Here is an 18797-nt window from a genome sequence, read left to right as displayed (position 1 = left end):
GGTTGAGTCCCACATCAGGCTTCCTGCATGGAGTCTGCTTCTTCCTTGGTATGTGTCTCTGCCTCTCTCTCTCTCTCCATGTCTCTCATGAATAAATAATTTTTTAAAAGAGGGAAAAATGAAGGATTAAAACTTTGTATCTTTTCAAAAAAACAAAGGAATACTTACGCCAACATATACGAGGTTTTTTTAGATTTTTTTATTCATGAGAGACAGAGAAAGAGGCAGAGACACAGGTAGAGGGAGAAACAGGCTCCATGCAGGGAGCCCAACGTGGGACTCAATCCTGGGTCTCAAGGATCACACCTTGGACTGAAGGCGGCGCTAAACCGCTGAGCCACCTGGGCTGCCCAACATATATGTTTTTAACAGTAATGAACAATATCATAGCCCAGTCTCTGTGTTTAAGGCTCAACGTCTGCAAATTTGATAGTGATTTTGTCAATATTTTTCTCCCAGCCCAGCCATATTTGCTCACCTATTTTGCTATCGTTGGTCAAAAAACACTTTATTAACCTTCACTTTGGTAATTTACTTTCCCTTGAAGCCACAGATTTGGGAGAACTTTATGCAGGATCCATTTGGTAGGGAGTCCTAAAAATTCCACTTCATGCTACATTCTAGAAATTCTATTCCGTTCATGTCTTTGTGTGACCAAAGCCAATCCTCATGGCTTTCAGACATCCCTGCAATTGGAAAGTAACTCAAGCCCTCACTGCAGCAATGTGGTCTGTTTTGCTACTAAAACACAGGGGAGGGACGCCCAGGTGGCTCAGCAGCTGAGAGTCTGCCTTCACCTCAGAACATGATCCCGGGATCCTGGGATCGAGTTCCACATCGGGTTCCCTGCATGGAGCCTGCTTCTCCCTCTGTCTGTGTCTCTGCCTCTCTCTGTGTCTCTCATGAATAACTAAAATCTGAAAAAAGAAAGAAAAGAAAGAAACCAATGAACTTTTAGCTAATTTTGTTACATGAAATCTACCTCTTGGTTTGGGTTGCAGAATGAGGTGGAGTCATCAGGAGCACGGTGCACTGGCACTGGGCAAACCCAGAAGCCCACACGTCTGAGTAGGCTGGGCTGCAAGGAGATCCGTGTAAGGACAGCTGGGCCCTGAGTCCCCTCCCCAGCCAGCACAGGCAGGTGACACCCCGTTCCTCACTGGCAGGCAGTGGATGATAAGTGCACGGGCTCTCAAGCCTCAGGGATGCTGGGCTCCCCTTTGAGGATGGCAGTGAGGCTAAGCAGGAGACAGTGGGTCAGCAGAATGTTGCTCTGTGGGACCCTCAGAAGAAACTACCCTGCCCTTGCCTGATCCCCCAGACCAGGAGCCCGCCCTGGAAGATCCTACCATGCACATGAGGCTCCTAGCTGTGGCTGTGCAGGATGACAGGTAGCCAAGGGGCATTGGAGGCCTGAGAGAAAGACGCCAGAACTGATGGGGGGTGGGGGAGCAGGTGCCAGAAGAAAATATGAATAGACCTGAAATTCGGAGAAGAGATCAGACTCTGTGAAACAGGATGCTACAAGGGGGGCATGTGGATTATAACAGGGAGCACTTAGAAATTCTAGATGTGCTGTCAAGTAAAAAAAAAAAAGAGGTCAGGGATCCCTGGGTGGCGCAGCGGTTTAGCGCCTGCCTTTGGCCCGGGGCGTGATCCTGGGGACCCGGGATCGAGTCCCACATTGGGCTCCCGGTGCATGGAGCCTGCTTCTCCTTCTGCCTGTGTCTCTGCCTCTCTCTCTCTCTGTGTGTGTGACTATCATAAATAAATAAAATAAAAAGTCAGCAAAACAGCCATAAATTGAGAAAACCTCCCAAAAATAGAACGGAAAGAAAAAGAATTCAATCATTCATTCATTTTTGAGAGAATCTGAAGCAGGCTCCATCTCATGACCCAAGCCAAAATCAGAAGTCGGTCACTTCACTAACTGAGCCACCCAGGCACCCCTGGAGAAGAATTTTATTTATTTTTATTTTTTTTAAAGATTTTTAAAAATTTATGATAGACATAGAGAGAGAGAGAGAGGCAGAGACACAGGCAGAGAAAGAAGCAGGCTCCATGCCGGGAGCCCGACGCAGGACTCAATCCTGGGACTCCAGGATCGCGCCCTGGGCCAAAGGCAGGCGCCAAACTGCTGAGCCACCCAAGGATCTCCTGGAGAGGAATTTTTAAATAGAAACAAGAACATTAGAGACTCAATGATGGGCTTGATCTATCATCTTAGTGACGGGGGTTCCTGAGACTGAAAGCAGAGAAGAGAGGGGAAGAAGTTATCAAAGAAATAGTGCAAGAACGTGGATGGAACTGGAGGGTATTATGCTGAGTGAAGTAAGTCAGTCGGAGAAGGACAAACATTATATGTTCTCATTCATTTGGGGAATATAAATAATAGTGAAAGGGAATATAAGGGAAGGGAGAAGAAATGTGTGGGAAATATCAGAAAGGGAGACAGAACGTAAAGACTGCTAACTCTGGGAAACGAACTAGGGGTGGTAGAAGGGGAGGAGGGCGGGGGGTGGGAGTGAATGGGTGACGGGCACTGGGGGTTATTCTGTATGTTAGTAAATGGAACACCAATAAAAAATAAATTAAAAAAAAAAGAAAATATCCCCAAGTTCAAGGGTGCTATTTTCTAAACCTAGAGGGCCCGACATGCTGACCAAATGGTTGGGGTGGAAAATCATGAAATTCTACCCTTATTCTGAAGAGCTAACAGGGGAAGCAGCCCATGTCCATGGATGGATGGACGCACAGCACGTGGGTATGGACACATGATGGAATAGTATTCACCCAAAAAAGGAGGGGAGTTCTGACACCTGCTGTAAGACATGAGCTTTGAGGATGCCGCTGAGAGAGCCAGTCACCTATGTGCAAATACTGTAGGATTCCACTCCTAGGTGGTCCCTGGAGGAGCTGAGATCACAGGAAGGAGGATGGCCAAGGGCTTGGGGGGTGTGCAGAAAGGGATGTTAGTGATTAAGAGAGACAGGGTGTCAATTCTACAAAATAAAGTCATGGAGATGGCGGATGGCAATGGTTTCACACCAGCACAAGTGTACTTTTTAAAAGATTTTATTTATTAGAGCATGCATACGTGAGAGAGGGAGAAGGAGAAGCAGACTCCCCACTGAACAGGGAGCCCAATGCGGGACTCGATCCCAGGACCTTGGGATCACGACCTGAGCCGAAGGCAGATGCTTCACCGACGGAGCCACCCAGGCACCCCAGTACGAGTGTATTTAATAGTACTTAACTGTACACTCAAAAATGGTTAAGACAGTAATCTTAAGTGTGTTTTACCACAATTAAAAAAAAATGTTTTAGAGGCAGAAGGGCTCACACAATGGCTGGACAGCCAGGAGGTAGAATCACAGGAATTGTGATTCTACCAATGTGTGAGGAATCCTTCCTTCATGATAGCGCAGACTCACTCATTCATTAGGTTTTACTAGACAATTTATAGTTGATAACCTTTGATGTCAGTTTTTCGTTAGGGATACAACATTTGAACTTTATCTTAGAAATACAGAAATTGCTGGGTATTTTGTTTCCCAGAAGGCTTTTAGAATTGTTTATTCTCTCCTCTGGATATGAAGGTAGATGGGTGCCACTGGTGGACTTACTGTAAACAATGCAGGCAAAGGACCATTAAGGTGAGTGGTATGGCACCTCTGGAAGGACTATGGGCTGCTCACCAGGCCTCCTAGAGTTGGTTCTGTGACACCTGCTGTGGCTCCACACCCAAGGCTACTCGGCCCTGGACAGCACTCAGAGTAGGGGGAGGGTGTGCCCCAATGAGGGTCAGTGTTCGTGGAGCTACAGACACCTGCTTCACCTGTGTTCCGGTAGGAGTGCCACAAGGACAAGGAGCTCTCTGTGGCCTCAGGCCTGGACTCCTGTCCAAGGCTAGATGGGACTGACTACGGCAGACACCGTGTTGGCGGACGGCACTGAAGTCTCAATAACCGTCCTCTGGGTCTGAGCCAACCAGGGCAGTTGCAACACCATGATGCAGCTGATGTAACTTCTGTTGCCAGCATCCCAGCAGTGGGTTCACCTGGCCAAATGTTGGTGAACTTCGTGGATTTTAACCACAATTGGTTGGGACCACTGCCTCTTTTCAGGTGGGCTTCATCACTCTTTCTGGGACCCGCTGGGGTGAACACAGGCGTTTTTGGGACCTTGCTAAGGCAACCTTGAGTTGGGATGCACTTAGCTAGGGTTTATGGGATATTCTCATGATGTTCAGTCTTGCCAGCCTTTCCTGGGGCAGGTGGGTCTTCTTTGGCTGCCAATCAGTCACCTGCAGAGCATTAACTTGTGGAAGTGAAGAAACAATTCGTAGTATGAACCAGAAATGAGTCTGCAAATTGGGAGCAGGGGGCTTGGTTCTCCCCAAGAGCTGGATAAAAGTTGTCTCCTTTGATAAATGTATTTCATAACAAAGTATAAACAATTGAATATGCCACATGCTTTTTTCTTTTTAGATGGAGATTGCATTTATCAGAATTCCTGGTGTTTTTTTTTTTTTTAAGATTTTATTTACTTATTCATAGAGAGAGGCAGAGACACAGGCAGAGGGAGAAGCAGGCATCATACAGAGAGCCTGATGTGGGACTCCATCCAGGGTCTCCAGGATCACGCCCCGGGCTGCAGGCGGCGCTAAACCGCTGCGCCACGGGGGCTGCCCAATTCCTGGGTTTGTGAAGCATAAATCTGTAGGAACATCTATGCAAAACCCCAAGTGTTACCCAAACCAACGTCAATTCCAACAATCAGATACAAATTCTATCAAATGCCCTAGGGAAATGTCTGAATAGCCCTTCTGTTTTTTTCATGAAACAATTCTGCAAAGTCATGATATGGCAGTCAAAGAGAATACAGCCAAAAACAATGTAAGGAAAAGCATGGAAGAGATGCACTTGTTAATTTATACAAATGTTATTTTTTCCCAAATTTTGTGATGCTTGTGGCGTTTGTCCGTTTTTAAAGATACTTTTTTTTCTCGTTTTATCTATTACCATGAGAGAACGGCAAAATATTACAGTATTGTAAAATCAAGCACGTTTTTAATGTTATGCAAACGACACACGTTATACAAGAATATTAACTTTTATGACTACCTTATTATCCTTTTACACTTTTTTCTTAAAGAGCCCTCCCCAAACTGTCCATGCTTGAGGCGCCCCAAACCCGCATTCACCTCGCCCCCTACGTTTTTGCAGCAGCAAGTGAGCTCGGCTGCGGAGGAGACGCACTTCAGATGGTGGTGCTAGGACCCCACCAGCTCCCGTACAGGGACCCAGCGCGCGACCGGGTGCCCGAGAATGCGGACCCGGCTCCGGTCCCCGAGCACGCAGCGCCCCCGCTCCCGGGGCTCCGTTCTCCCCGCCACCGCCTGCGCCCCGGCTCCCCAGCGGGGTTCCCCCCTCCGCGCCCCCTCCGCGCACGGCCGCGACGTCTCCCGCCCCACGTCGCGCACCGCCCGCCGTTCGCTTGGACGAGCCGAGCGCGGATTGGCTCAGAGGCGCGGGAAGTGCCCGCCCCCCTCCGGCCGCCGGCCAATGGGGAGGCAGGGCCGGGTCGGCGGCCGGCGCCGGAAGCGGCCGAGCGACGAGGGGACGTCGCGCCGCCGGGTCTCGAGCAGCTGCCGCGGAACCGCGGGACGGACCCGGACTTGCCCGCCCGCCATGGCCGAGAGCGACTGGGACACGGTGACGGTGCTGCGCAAGAAGGGCCCCACTGCCGCCCAGGCGAAGTCCAAGCAGGTGCGGCGCCGTGCGGGCCTCGGGGCTCCGGGGCGGCCGGTGGGCCGGGGACGCGGGGCGGGGCCGGGGCGAGGCCGCGGACTGGGGGCGGGGGGGTCCGGGGGCCCGAGGGGCGGAGGGGCGGGAGGACCAGCCCGAAACCAGGGATGGGAGACGGGAGACGGGAGACCTGGGCGAGGGAGATGGCCGGGCGGGGACGGTGTGCGAACGGGAGAGGGTGGGGGAGCGGAGCGGGCCGGCGGCGGAGGCCGGGGCTGGAGAGAGGAGGACCGGGGCAAGACCGCGGCCGCGGACTGGCTGCGCGGGGCTGGGTGTGCAGGAGCCTCGCAGTGTTTGGGGCCAGTGATATAGGCCTGGGAGGGAGGCCCGGGTGAGGCCCCAGGTCACGGAGGTTGGGAATGGGCGCAGGGTGGGCTTGTGGCCAGTGACAGCGGGGTGGAGCAGGGGACCAGGGGAGGTTGAAGGGGAGGACTGGTGGGCAGGGACTGGGGGACTAGGGAGCAGGGGGCAGTCCAGGCGCCCCGAGGTCCGAAGCTGGTTGGGGAATGGCTCTGAAACCTGCTTCTGGCTGTCTGCAGTCTGTCCCCAGGCCCAGGTGCCTAGAGACCCAGGGCATAGGTGGACTCTGCTTCTGGGTGTCGGGAGCGTAGGGGACGTGCCCTGAAAGGGATAGAAGGTCTCTAGCTTGGCTGGTCCACCTGTGATCATGTATGAGACCAATGTGGAGGGCCTACCCTGCCTGTCAGGTTTGAGCCAGAACTAGTGACCTGACCTGCCTGGAGCTGGTCTGAGGCCTGCAGGATCTGAGCTAAAGTCCCTGTCCTTTTTTCCAGTGGAAACTTAATAGTCAGGAGCTAGGAGTCCCGTGAACGCGGGTAGAAAGCATCTCTGAACACAGCAGCCGTGGCGCAGCCCCGGTCACCACTCTAAGGCTAGAGTCCTCAGGAATACATCTTACTAGCATTTGGCAGGTGGAGGTCAAAGGGTATGGGTCTGGTTGACGGTGTTTGGGGGGTGATGCTAGGATGGACTGGCCCAGGGAGGCTGTGGCAGGCCGGCGCAGGCATTCCTTACTGTTGATGCAGGAGCAGGGCTGTGGTCAGCGTGGGTTCTCAGCAGCGAGAAGTGGGCTGAGTTTTCCTTGTTGGCACCTTATGGACAGGCACCTGGGTACCTGACGGCAGAGGGTTTTTGTGAACTGAGCTTGGGTTTTAAGACCGGCCTCGTTTCTCAGTGCTGGACAAGCCCTGCCAGATCTGAGTTTGACCAAACACTGTGTCCACGTTTTCTAGGCCATCTTAGCAGCTCAGAGACGAGGAGAAGATGTGGAGACTTCCAAGAAATGTAAGTACCGGTGCTCCCTCATGGAGGGAGGGGTGTGCTGCTGGGGTTCTCCCTGCGACAGGCATTAGTGCACCCGCCATGCACCAGGGGTGTTGAGGCGGCTGCCGCAGCTGGAACCAGGCTGGGACCTTAGAGGAGCAGCGTGCTAGGTGTAGTCAGCAAGCAAGGGAGCAGGAGGTGCCCTGTGCTCCCAGCTTCTGAGCTTCCCTGTGTTCTCGTCACCTGGTTTCCCACGTCACCGTGGCACAGAGTGCCTGTGGGGCCTGCTTCCTGTTCTGAATTGGCTTTTTTTGGGTTTGTTGCAAACCACATGCTATGATCTTGCCTCGTGCGGTCCAGGGGCTGCTGGCCAGAACAAACAGCATTCAATCACCAAGAACACGGCCAAGCTGGACCGGGAGACTGAGGAGCTGCATCATGACCGTGTGACTCTGGAGGTGGGCAAGGTGATCCAGCAGGGTCGGCAGAGCAAGGGGCTGACCCAGAAGGATTTGGCAACGGTGAGCGTGGTGGGCCCCATCCTCCCAGGCTGCAGGCGGGCGGGGGTTGCAGCACAGCTTGGGGACTCCTGCTTGCTCTGGGATTCCCTGGGGAAGCCACATCAGATTAGCCGTAACTTCCTGTTGAGTGTACATAGACCCCAGATCCTCTGCGGGCACACCCAGGAAGGCCCTTGGCCCCGGTGTTGTCCTGGGAGGGGAGCCTGGGGCGACTCCCTCGGCTGTGTGCTAGTCTTGTGGCGCCTTCCCGAATTACCATCCACAAAATACGTACCTTTAGAAAATCAACGAAAAGCCGCAGGTCATCGCGGACTATGAGAGCGGACGGGCCATTCCTAATAACCAGGTTCTGGGCAAAATCGAGAGAGCCATCGGTGAGTGTCCTCGGGTCCTTCATCGGGTCTCTGCTGCTGCCCGACCAGGTGCAGAGCAGCTAAAGCACAGGAGGGCCTCTGAGGCTGCAGGATTCTGCAGAGCCTTAGGGAGCTCAGGAGTATCATTCACAATCCCTCCCCCCCGCCAGTTTCACATTTTCTCTGTCCCCTTTTTTTGGCTGGCCAGTGCTCTCCAAGCCCATGGACAGAAGGCTCAGAGGCCATCCTGTTCAGGCCCTGGTGTCCTCCCCTCGGGTATTGGGCTCCCCCCTGGTGTCGGTGTGGCACCAGTACGTGGGGCTCCCAGAGCACTCAAGTCTGGTTCTGGGGGTGACAGCTCCCCTCTGCCCTGGAAGGTCAGTGGGTGCAAGGACAGTGGGCTGAGGCTGGCCAGGACTGGTGTGGTCCACAGCTCCCTCCTCTGCCCACCGCTCCTTCCTATGGAGGAAGGGGCTAGTGCTCAGAGGGCAGTGTGGGCACTACTGCCTCCTCAAGGTGGAGGGGTGGGGGCACCGTGGCACTGCCCTGCCTCTTGGGTCCTGGAGTGGCCACCGTGGCGGTGAGCAGGCCAATGGCTCTTTCAGGCCTCAAGCTGCGGGGGAAGGATATCGGGAAGCCGATTGAGAAGGGGCCAAGGGCGAAATGAACACAAAGCCTCGAAATCAGTGCATTCCGGCTGATGTCGCCTGGCTGGTTGCCCTTGACCACCAGCGCCAGTGCGGGTCTCTTGACGTGGCCGCGCGGAACGCGGGGCGCCAGCCCTGCCCAGGAACCCCCTTACCCATACCTGCTGTCAAACAAACAAAACCTTGTATAGCATTGCTTCTCCTGAAATTTTTTCCTCTCCATCTCCAGTGTCTGCCCAGACGGGGTGGCTCCCCGGGGACCTCTGAGTGGGACTACCTCAGGTTGGTGGGGCTGTGGGATGGGGCAACCTGATCGGGAGAGAAGACCCGTCTCCGGTCCGGCTTTTAGAGAAGCCAATAAACATTTGTTGCCCTTCCTTCTGGTGGAGTCATTGCTGTCCAGGGCGGTCGGCTGTGCCCCCCACGTGCCTCTCTGGCCCAGTGAAGGGAAGTCGTGATGTGCCATGGGGTGAGGGGTGCCTGAGTGAGCCTGAAGGTCAGTGTGCAGCACTGCTTCCTTGTTGCTGTCTGCGGGGCTGCTCATGGGCGTTGGCCTCGGCACCAGACCCATGCCCTCCCCTGGTATGGAGTCAGTTGGCGGGGTGGCAAAGCAGGGGAGCCTTCCTGCAGGCAGGAGGGGAGACCCTGGCTGTGAGAGTGTGAACGTCTCCTCTTTCCCCAGATGGCCGTGCCCAGGGGACCCTCCCTGGGTCAGAAAAATATATTTCCGGTTTATTAAGGAAGGAATGTGGGCATGCCAGGGGCCATGACGCCTCAGGCAGGGAGTTGCCTTTATCCTCTGAGCCCATGAGGCCAGGAGGGCAGGAACCTCCACTTAGCCTACCCTTGAGCTGCTTGGCATCAGCTGTGCCTCAAAGCTGTGACCTCAGCTTTAGGCATCATTTTGGGGAGCACTTGGACTCCATGGGACAGTGGATACCCTGAAACACAGGATGTTTACCATGGAACCTTTATGTGGAACCGTGGATACAGCGGGACAACCCCCCTGTCCCCCCAGCTCTCTACTACCTCACACCTGGTTATGTTCCACTTAGTCTGTCACCTGCACCCACCAGGGTTGTTCCCTATCCTAAATCAGATGCAGCATCATCCAACAGGGCAGTGCCTAGGTCAGTCTACAGGGTGGCCTGGGCCGCCTGAGTTTTGGGGTGCCCGCCTGGCCTGGGGCAGGGCTTATCAGGGTCCCACTGTCTGTTTCTGGGTCCTCTAGCCCTTGGCCCCGTCCTGTGTGGCCTGTTACCTGTCACCTGAGTCACTGACAGGTGTGGGAGGTACCCTCAAGCACATCCTTTCAGGCAGGTTGGATTGGTTCTGAGGACCCCAAGAGCCCACTTTCCTGCTGATAGTACAATGCACAGACCTCAGGCCATAAGCAGGGGCTGCCCTCATAGGCCAGGGCATTTATTGTTGGGGTGGGGACCATTCCCAGGCTCGTGGGTGGCAGTGTGGGTGCATTCTGGGGGAGGGGCAGGTGTTACTCTGCGGAGCAGGGCTGATGGGAGCAGGCTTCTCTCAGTCATCTACTGGTTGTCGGTAAGCGAAGCCGGCAGGGTAACACAATCCTAGGTGGGGGGAAGAGGGGCTTCTGAGCGGTGTGTGACAGAGGCGCATGCAGGTGGACAGCCCTGGGCCGGCCAGGAAGCCTTCTCCCCAGTGCCCCTGCCCACCTGTCCCTACCCAGGGGCTCCTACCGCATTGAAGACGATGTTGTCGAAGCCTGAGGCCTCGGCTGCCATCTCGCCCTGCGAGGGGCAGCCCCCCTTCTTCTGCAGCCAGCACCGCCCCACGAGTCCGAGCAGCACCAGGAGGACAAGGATGAGGAGGGCACTGCCGACCATAGTTGGCACTGAGGCGGCCAGTAATGTATCCCCTGTGGGCCGTGGCATATGTCAGCCCTGCCCTGACACCGGAGCATGGGGGTGGCCTGGCCTTGAGGCCCCGCCAGTCGTGCCAGCACAGGGCTCCTGGCCGAGGCCGCTCGTCTCAGCCCCCAATCACCCCTGAGTGAGAACTGGCTCTTGGTCATGAAGGGACAGCAGCCGGCAGGGGCTCCGGGCAGGCTGGTGGTGATCTCTGGCCTGACCAGGCCTTCCTCTGGGGTCTGGCCCCACCTGGGAGGGACGGCCTAGAGGAAGGAGACGCGGGGCCCACTTGGCCTAGCCCAGAAGGGGAGGAGACAGGCACCTGGTGGAGGGATGCGCTGGTGCAGGGCTGGGCCTTGGTCGCTGTCCTGACCTCCTGGGCCTGAGGCAGGGTTGCTGGCAGCCATGTGGGCCACGAGCTGCTGAGCCTGCCAGAGGCTCCGACTAGAGGTGCGACCAGGCAGGGCTTACCCTGGGTGGGTGCAGGCAGCCAGCAGTGCTGCTCTGCCAGGTATTCCACATCATCCAGGGCGATGGGCCCCAGGGCCGGCTGGCCGCTGAGAGTGGCTTCAAACACGATCTGAGCAGGAGAGAGAAGTGGTTGCCTGGAGGAGGACGGGCCCGCCCGACGTGTCTGGGGCCTCCAGGCCTTACCTGGAACTCCTCAGCACTGGCCACCTCCACCTGGCCTTCCAGCCACTGATGCCGCAGGTGCCCACTGGTGCCCCACACAGCCAACTGGCCCCGCACGCTGCTCAGGAGCACCCTCAGCTCACCCTTATCTGTAGTAGGGGGCCAGGGCGAATCAGGTCCCCAGCCCCTGCCCCTTCCCCTGCCCCCTCCAATGCCCAGGCGCTGCTGCCTCAGCCTCACTCACAGAAGTGCTCCGGAAAGCCCACATGGTACCAGAAGCGGAGGCAGGAGGCCTCAGTCGCAGGCAGGGGCTGGCTGCGCAGCCAGGCTGCCCGGCCTCCTGGACCCAGCACACCCGTTTCAAAGAGAACAAAGTGGCCTAGAAACAACAGAGGGCAGGGCGCCCTGCTCACTGGATGGAATTGGCCCCCCTGACCTGTGACCTTTGACTGTGATGGGAGCCTCGCTTGAGATGGGGTGCATGGACCTGAGGCCCTTTCCCCTGCCCAGACCCACCTGCTTCTGTGCCCAGCGTGTGGTCCACAGGGGGCTGGGGGTAGCGGGAGGGTGTCGCTCCACTACTCCAGTCCCAGCTATAGCTTCCCAGGCCAGGCCAGGGCATGTGGCTCCAGCCACATAAGCCAGCCTCGAAGTCACAGGAAGCTGCAAGAAAGCTGGGTGGTGAGTGGGGGCCACCCCCCCCAGCCCCACCCACGGAGCCCAGCCACTGAGCGGTGCAGTCTGTACCCCTCTCTAGTCTGCTGCCAGGGATGGGGGGCCAGGCTAGGCATCTTGGGGTTGGCATGGAGCTAGTAGCAGTTGTGGGGCATAGCAGAGCCCAGGGCCAGGCCGCCTGGCTGAGGCTCCCACCTGGCTGAGGGCAGGGCCCATCCTGGAGGAGCAGGTCATCCAGCGCAATGTAGGAGTGCTCTGTGCCGGCGGCGACCGCCTCAAATACCACCTGGGCAGGTACAGGGCAGGCAGCGTCGCATGCGGTCCACACGGCCCTCAAAGGCAATGGGCTGCCTGCCCCCAACACTCACCCTCCAGGCCCTCTCGGCCTGCACATCCACACTTCCCAGGCGCCAGGCAAAGCCTCCACGGGCGCTGATGCTGAGCACCTGATACCTCTGGGCTTCCTCCACATGGACCTGCAGGGTGCCTGTCACACCCAGGGGCCAACCTAAGTCAGCCGAGGAAGAAAGGCCACGTGGGGGCCCCCAGGCAGCCTTGGCGCAGCCCCTCACCTGGGTTTCTGAGGCTCAGGTGGTACCAGAAGGTCAGGCAGGCTGGCTGGGCCAGAGGCTGGTGCACCTCTGAGGTCAGGGAGGCCACCTGGCCACGGGGCAGGGCCTGGGGGCTCATGTCCACCACCATGTAGTGCCCTAGGAAGTGTCCGTGTCAGCCTCCATCTGACCCCTCTGCCCAACCCTCCATCACCCCTGACGCGTACCCTGAGCGGTCTCTGTGGTGTGGTCAGTGTGAGGGCCCCGGGAGGCGAGGCCCGTGGCATTGGCCTGGCGTGTCCAAAGGCCCTGGCCCCCACTGGAAAAGCCACAGGCTGAGTCCTCAAAGGAGCACTGCCTGGGGGCCCAGCAGGGCCCGGGCCGCACGGCCACATCGTCCAGTGCCATGGTGCCGTGGTAGCCGTCCCGGAGGCCCTCGAACAGCAGCTGGGGGCAGAGGGGGTCAGTGGTTGTGGGCCTGGCCCACCCCACCCTCCTGCCTCCCCATCAGGCAGGGGCCTTACTTGGTACTTGGTGCCTGAGCCCAGCTGGTGGTGCAGGGTAGTCCAGGCCTTGTGCCAGCGGTTGCCCTGGGTGCTGGTCCGCGACCACAGCAGTACCTCTGCCTCTCCTTCCCGTCTCACTGCCAGGCGCAGTGTCCCTACATGGAGGGCAGGGCAGGAGGGGACCAGAGCCTCCGATGGGCTGAGAGACAGAACAGAGAGCCCCCCAGGCCTCCGTGGAGGCTCTGCCCAGCACCAGGGTCACTCACCAATCTGGGGCCCATGGAGGTGGTACCAGAAGGAGAGACACTCCTGAGGGCCTGAGGGGGCCTGGGGCTGGGTGAGCAGATGGGCGCCAGGGCCCCGGGCCGGGGGGTCCGTTGGGTCCAGGAGCAAGAAGTAGCCTGCAGTGGGGACACTGGGCTGAGCTGCAGAGATGCCAGGTTCCAGGCAGGACTGGGCCCAGTGTGAGGGCCTCCCCTCCCCCTGTAGTCTGAGAGCTGACCCCCAAGGTGGGTGCCCTCACTCTACCTTGGCCTGTGGTGTGGTCGTACCCATGGCCACGGCTCTGGACTCGGCGCCAGTGGGCATCGGTGAGGTGGCCGGTGTGCCAGCCGCACGTGTCCCGCTCAAAGTTACAGGAGATCTCTGTGGGGAGTGGGGCAGGGAGGGGTCAGCACCCTCGAGCATCCCCCTGCCCCCCTCGTGTCCTGAGAGGGTGGGAGACTTGTCCTGCTTGGGGTGGTCTGGGTGGTAGGCCCCGGGGTTGGGACTAGGACCTGAGTCCTGCATGGCTGCCGCGGGGCTGCAGTCCTTCAGGGTCACGTCGTCCACTCCGGCACCCTGTTGGCCAGGGCCGTCCAAGTCCACCAGCCCAACCAACTCCAGCTTTGTGAGAAGCAGCAGGGAGGGGGCTGTGAGGTCAGGCCTGGCTCTGTGCACCCCCTGCCCCCCAGGCTGCCCTGCTCACCCGGAAAGGCCGGCGGCGTGCCCCCAGCAGGATGGTATCCACCTTCCAGCCCCTGTCGCCGCTCGGGGCCTGCCATACCAGCTCACGGCTGTCGCCCTCCACCACCACCAGGGCCAGGAAGCCTGGCCGAGGGGATCATGGTGGGTCCTCCCAGACCGTCCCCCGACCCCCTCCTGCAGGCACACCCAGGAGCTCCTGTTGGCCTTGGGGTACCTTGAGGGTGACCATGGAAATAGTAAGCCACACGGAGCTCACAGCGGGGGCCTGAGGGGCCCAGGGCAGGTGTGAGGACCCGGGCCTCTGCCGCCAGCTGGCCCCAGGCCCTCTGCAAGGACAGGACGTGCCCTAAGAAAGAGCCAGGTTTGTCAGAGACAGTTCCCGCCAGGGACCCCCCCAGCTCGGACACAGTCCCTGGGGGAAGAGGCCAGCAAAGACCTCTTGGGGGGCACAGCCCACAGGCAGGGCCCTGGGCCTCACCAGCCGCAACCCCGCCAGCATCTGTGCCTGGGCCCCCGCTCTCCTGGGCCTGGAGACGCCTCCACTGCAGCCGCCCCACGCTGGCATCCTCCCAGCCCCCGGCGGCGGGTGCCTCGAAGTCCGTGGTCCCTGGAACAGCAGCCAGCACCCAGTGGTGGCGGGAGGGCACAGAGGATGAGAGGCGCTCCCCCCCCTCCTGGCTCCAGCCACCACTCACCACATTCCTGCTCATCCTCGCCCCCCTCACACTGTTGCTGGAAGTCACAGTGCTGCTCTGGGGGGATGCACAGTTCCCCACAGGAAAGATGTCCGGGCTCGCAGAAGTCCTGAGGTGGCAGGCTGGATGGCTGGGGCTGGAGGGCCAGGGCCCAGAGCCCACGAGGCGGGCTGGACAGCTCTGTGGGGGCAGACCAGGAGTCAGGGGTGGGGTGGGGCTTCTCCTGGGGATGGAGGGATGGACAGAGGGCTCGACGGCCCACCTGGAACTGGCTGGCAGTGTTCTGACAGAATGAGGTCATCCAGGCTCAGGACGCCCCCTGGGCCCGTGTGCCCTGTGAGCAGGATCTGAGGACACAGGGGGTCAGGGTGTGCCCCGGCGCCTCTGTCCTCCCAGGTCTGCTGGCTCCAGCCCTCTCCCCACCTCCCTTGTCCTCCCCCGCCCCCCCCCGACCCCCCCCCCCCCCGCCAGCCCTGCAAGAGGTGGGAGTGACTGTTCCTTCCCAAAGGCCTCTTCCCTGGGCTCGTTGACCACCAAACCAGCTTCCCGCTAAGGTAGCTCCCGGGACAGCAGCCAGTGTCTGTGGGGACCCCTGGACCCCCTCCCCCACCACCTGCTGCTCTCTCAGGCCTCACCCGGAAGGGGTGCTCGCTCTGGATGTCGACCCGGTCTCGGACCCAGGCAGCCCCCAGCTCCCCGCAGCGCCGGCGCAGCAGGATGGAGACCTGGGGTGAGCCTGGGTTCTCCATCTGCAAGAAGAGCTGGAGGGAGCCGTGCTCGGATCCGTGCAGGTAGTAATAGAAGACGAGCTGAGGACAAGCCCAGGAAGGTCAGGGGGCCCCTGGAGCCTGGGCCCCGGGGGAAGGTGGGGGCCACCTGCCTCACCGAGCAGTTGTGTGCACCCGAGGCTTGGAATATGGGGCTGGAGAGGACGGCAGGGCTGCTGGGCTCGGCCACGGAGACCAGGAAGAAGCCTGGGGAGAGACTGGTGTGGGCAAGGGGGGGTGGGGGGACTGGGGGTGCCCCAGCCTGTGGGTCCCACTCACCCTGTGCACTGTTCTGGCTGTGGTCCCTGTGTGGCCAGGCTGGATGCCAGGCGCCTGTGCTGTGGTTCCGCGCCCAGCCCTCCAAGTGGTTCCACAGACCCAGGCCCATCTCAAAATCGGTGGCTATGTGGTGGCCTGGGGCAGGTGGGGAGAGGGGAGCAGGTCTCAGGCTGCCAGCAGGGCCTCTCCTCCACCCGCTCCCGCCCCACCAGGTTCTCAGGGGGCCCTGCAGCTCACGGCAGGAGTATGCGTCCTCGTCAGAGCGGTCCCCACAGTTGTCCTCCCCGTCGCACAGCTGGTGGGGCGCCACACAGGCCAGGTTCTGGCAGTGGTGATGCCCCAGGGGGCAGTGGGCCTGGGGGGCTGAGGTCAGGGAGGGGAGCCTATCACCCTGACCCCAAACCCTGGGGGGTGGGGCAGCTGGGGGAGGGGCTGTCAGTGGGGGTGAGCAGGTGAGGGGCTCCTGCTGAGCCACTGCCCCTCCAGGTGTGGGTCCACAGCCTGCGGTGGGGGGCTTACCAGGCAGCCCACAGTCCCTGAAGACCAGGTCGTCCAAGGCCACGGTGCCCCTGTGGGTGGCATTTCGAGTGGCAAAGAAGGTCACCTGAGAAGAGTGGGGTCCTTAGGACTTAAGTCCAGGTCAGACCCTCCCTACTACCCCCACCACCCAGAGCACCCCCAGCTCACCCGGAAGTCATCCTGGATGCGGCCAGTGGTCACCACCAGCTCCTGCCAGCCTGTGCCCCAGGGCCCGGAGCTCTGCCACAGGGTCAAGGTCTCGGCCCTGTGGGTCAGCTCTAGCCGCAGTTCAGCCACAGCTGTAATGGGAGGATGGTCCTGGGGAGGCTTAGGCCTTGGCCGCTTGTCCCTCGGGGGGTGCCCCCCAGGCCCTGCAGCAGCCCTCCCTCCTTCTGGACTTTCCCTGCAGGGCACCCACCTCCAGCGGCCACATGGTACCAGAGCCTCAGCTCACAGGTAGGGGCCGCATTCCACAGGACAGGAGAGCGCAGGGTGGCACCAGCGGCCTCTTTCCCACGGTGGATGCCAACAACCATGTACCAGCCTGGCCCAGCAGAAAGGTCAGGTGGTGGGGCTAGAATGGGTGTGGGGGCGCATCTTGGAGACCCACCCAGGCCTCACCAAGGTCTGTGCCAAGGGTGTGGTCAGAGCGTGGCCCCAGGGCCTCAAGCGTGGCTCCTGCCCGGTCCCGGAGCCAGCTGTAGCCCGAGGTGCTGATGTCCCGCCAGCCGCAGGAGTCCTGCTCAAAGTCGCAAGCGAACGGGACACCTAAGGCAGGTGAGGCTGCGTGGTAACCTGTGGAGCACGAGGTCAGCAGTGCCTGCTGAGGGCTGGCCCACCTGCCTCCTGCCCAGCCTCAGCTCACCGCACTGGGTCTCGTCGGAGCAGCCCGGGCAGTCACACACAAAGTTGCACGTGGCCTCACCAGGGGCCCTGCAGGTGCTGGGGGTCCAGGCCCGGCCTGGGGACCCTGCTGCTGGCAGAGAGACAGCCAGGTGGCCGGAGTCAGGATGCCCCCCAAACCCAGGCAACCCACAGTGTTGTCTACCTGCTTTGGGGCCCTGGGGGCCAAGAGGGCAGGTAGGGGAGGGGGCTGGGTCCTGCTGTCTGGGGCTCCCAGTCAGGGCCCCGCAGAGTACATCTGGCCTGGGAGATGGTGGCAGCATGTCGGGATCAGGGAGGGTGTGTGCACGGGACCAAGGGCCCCCGACATGGGAGCCCCCTGAAGGGGGAGCAGAGCCCAGGCTGCCCTGGACCCAAGACTCCATTTGGTTGCACTGGTGGAGTAAGGTCTGCCTCCAGGGCCCCCTTGCCTTGGGACCTGTGGACACTGGGGCCAGGGGAAACAGAATTCTTGCCCCTTTCCCGAAAGCTTGTTCTGTTCCCCCAGCACCCAGGCCCTTGCACCCTCCTGCCCTGCAGGGCTAGCATCTATGCCCAGGGCTGGCCCTGCTTCAGCAGCTAGATCTGACAACTCACCCAGGAGCAGGACCAGGGCAGGTAGGAGGTGGCCAGGCAGCGGCATGGTGGGTTCCCAGGGGGAAGGAGGCCAAGAGACGGGGTGCTTGCTGGGCAGCCTGGTGGCTATTTTGCCTGGTTGTCTGCCTGTGGCCCCACAGGCTGACTCTGCTCTACCTGGAGACTGGGGACCCAGCCCCTTCTGTACCTGCTGCCTGTTAGCAGGCCCCACCCTGTGGTGCTGAGGATGAACATCCGGTTGTAAAAGTGTCCAGGAGAGGGGCCCCTGGCCCAGGTAGGCTCCCACCTGCCCAGTGCCTTCAGACCAAAGGTCAGGCCCCAGGTATTGTGCCCTCTGCTGCCCAGCCCTGCTCAGTGGAGGCCCCGCTGGAAGAAGCACTGTGGTGCCACGGGCCATGGCCACCCTGCCCCTACTCAGGCCTTGAGGTCTCCCAGAGCTTGGAGCAGGTACCCAGCGTGGCCTAGTTCCCTGCCCCAAGCAGTTGGGGTCTTCACCCTTCAGTGTTTAGTCCTTGGCCTCCTGTCGGCTTATTCCCGTAGAAATCACAATTGTTAATCTGGCAACAATCATTCGGGCAGTGTGGCTGGTGTTGCCAGGCACAGGCCCTGATGTCTGGGTCCCGTTTACCACTGTGCCCCCAGGAGCTCATCCCCTCAGACCCGTCTCCTAATCTGTGAGATGTAGTCACAGCAGTGCCGGCCTGGAGCAGCTCCCGTGAGGCCCCGTGAGCTCATGCAAGGCAGGCGCCACAAGATGCACCCACGTTCACGGGGAGCCCCAAGGCGAGCCCCGCTCAGCTGTGCCTGACTCCCCCTACACCCAGTTTATCTCCCCACGGCCCTGGGAGACTGGAGCCTGTGGCCGCAGGGCAGGTGCCATGGGACCGGTCTTGGAAGGGGTCCTGGGTCGCTCCACACGTGACTTCAAACAGCAGATCACGAGGGGACCCTGATGTCGGCTGGCCCCGAGGGACCTGGTGCTACTTCCTTGCGCAAGGGCTCCGAGCGCTTCCTCCCAGGTGTCCTTGGACAAAGGAACCACGTGGAAGAGCAATCAGGTCATAAATGGGGGCAGTGTTGCAGGGCCCCTTATCAGACCACAAGGGCTGAGTGTGCACTGCCACTCCCTGGGGCCCCCCTGATGTGGAGCCAGGTGAGGAGCAGTCGGCAGGGGCCTCGCTGCTTCCAGGGCTGCCTCCAGCTCTCTGCCGTCTACCCTCTCTGGTCAG

At 59.8% G+C, this 18797-nt stretch overlaps 2 protein-coding genes across 2 annotated transcripts; one reads left to right on the top strand and one right to left on the bottom strand.

The window, feature by feature from the left end:
- The first annotated feature begins 5573 nt into the window (after nucleotides 1-5573).
- EDF1 (endothelial differentiation related factor 1) lies at nucleotides 5574-8992 on the top strand. Its single transcript, XM_072778773.1, has 5 exons — nucleotides 5574-5771; nucleotides 7064-7115; nucleotides 7455-7615; nucleotides 7896-7989; nucleotides 8574-8992. The coding sequence occupies exons 1-5, from the start codon at nucleotides 5694-5696 to the stop codon at nucleotides 8633-8635; spliced, it is 447 nt and encodes a 148-aa protein (XP_072634874.1). The 5' UTR covers nucleotides 5574-5693; the 3' UTR covers nucleotides 8636-8992.
- A 1017-nt stretch (nucleotides 8993-10009) lies between these two features.
- Nucleotides 10010-18704, bottom strand: MAMDC4 (MAM domain containing 4). Its single transcript, XM_072778780.1, has 28 exons — nucleotides 16955-18704; nucleotides 16711-16884; nucleotides 16508-16633; nucleotides 16258-16388; nucleotides 16090-16174; nucleotides 15808-15933; nucleotides 15571-15705; nucleotides 15410-15498; nucleotides 15160-15333; nucleotides 14787-14871; nucleotides 14525-14704; nucleotides 14308-14436; nucleotides 14044-14175; nucleotides 13831-13952; nucleotides 13640-13748; nucleotides 13392-13508; nucleotides 13130-13264; nucleotides 12882-13018; nucleotides 12585-12804; nucleotides 12379-12516; nucleotides 12175-12293; nucleotides 12002-12092; nucleotides 11648-11794; nucleotides 11376-11510; nucleotides 11153-11280; nucleotides 10970-11078; nucleotides 10328-10506; nucleotides 10010-10198 (listed from the first exon to the last, which is right to left on the bottom strand). The coding sequence occupies exons 1-28, from the start codon at nucleotides 17355-17357 to the stop codon at nucleotides 10157-10159; spliced, it is 3897 nt and encodes a 1298-aa protein (XP_072634881.1). The 5' UTR covers nucleotides 17358-18704; the 3' UTR covers nucleotides 10010-10156.
- Nucleotides 18705-18797: the final 93 nt, after the last annotated feature.

Source organism: Canis lupus, chromosome 16 (assembly GCF_048164855.1).
Source record: "Canis lupus baileyi chromosome 16, mCanLup2.hap1, whole genome shotgun sequence".
Taxonomy (NCBI): Eukaryota; Metazoa; Chordata; class Mammalia; order Carnivora; family Canidae; genus Canis; species Canis lupus.
The sequence above is the reverse complement of the archived record's forward strand: the minus strand, read 5'-3'. Positions and strand labels throughout refer to the sequence as shown.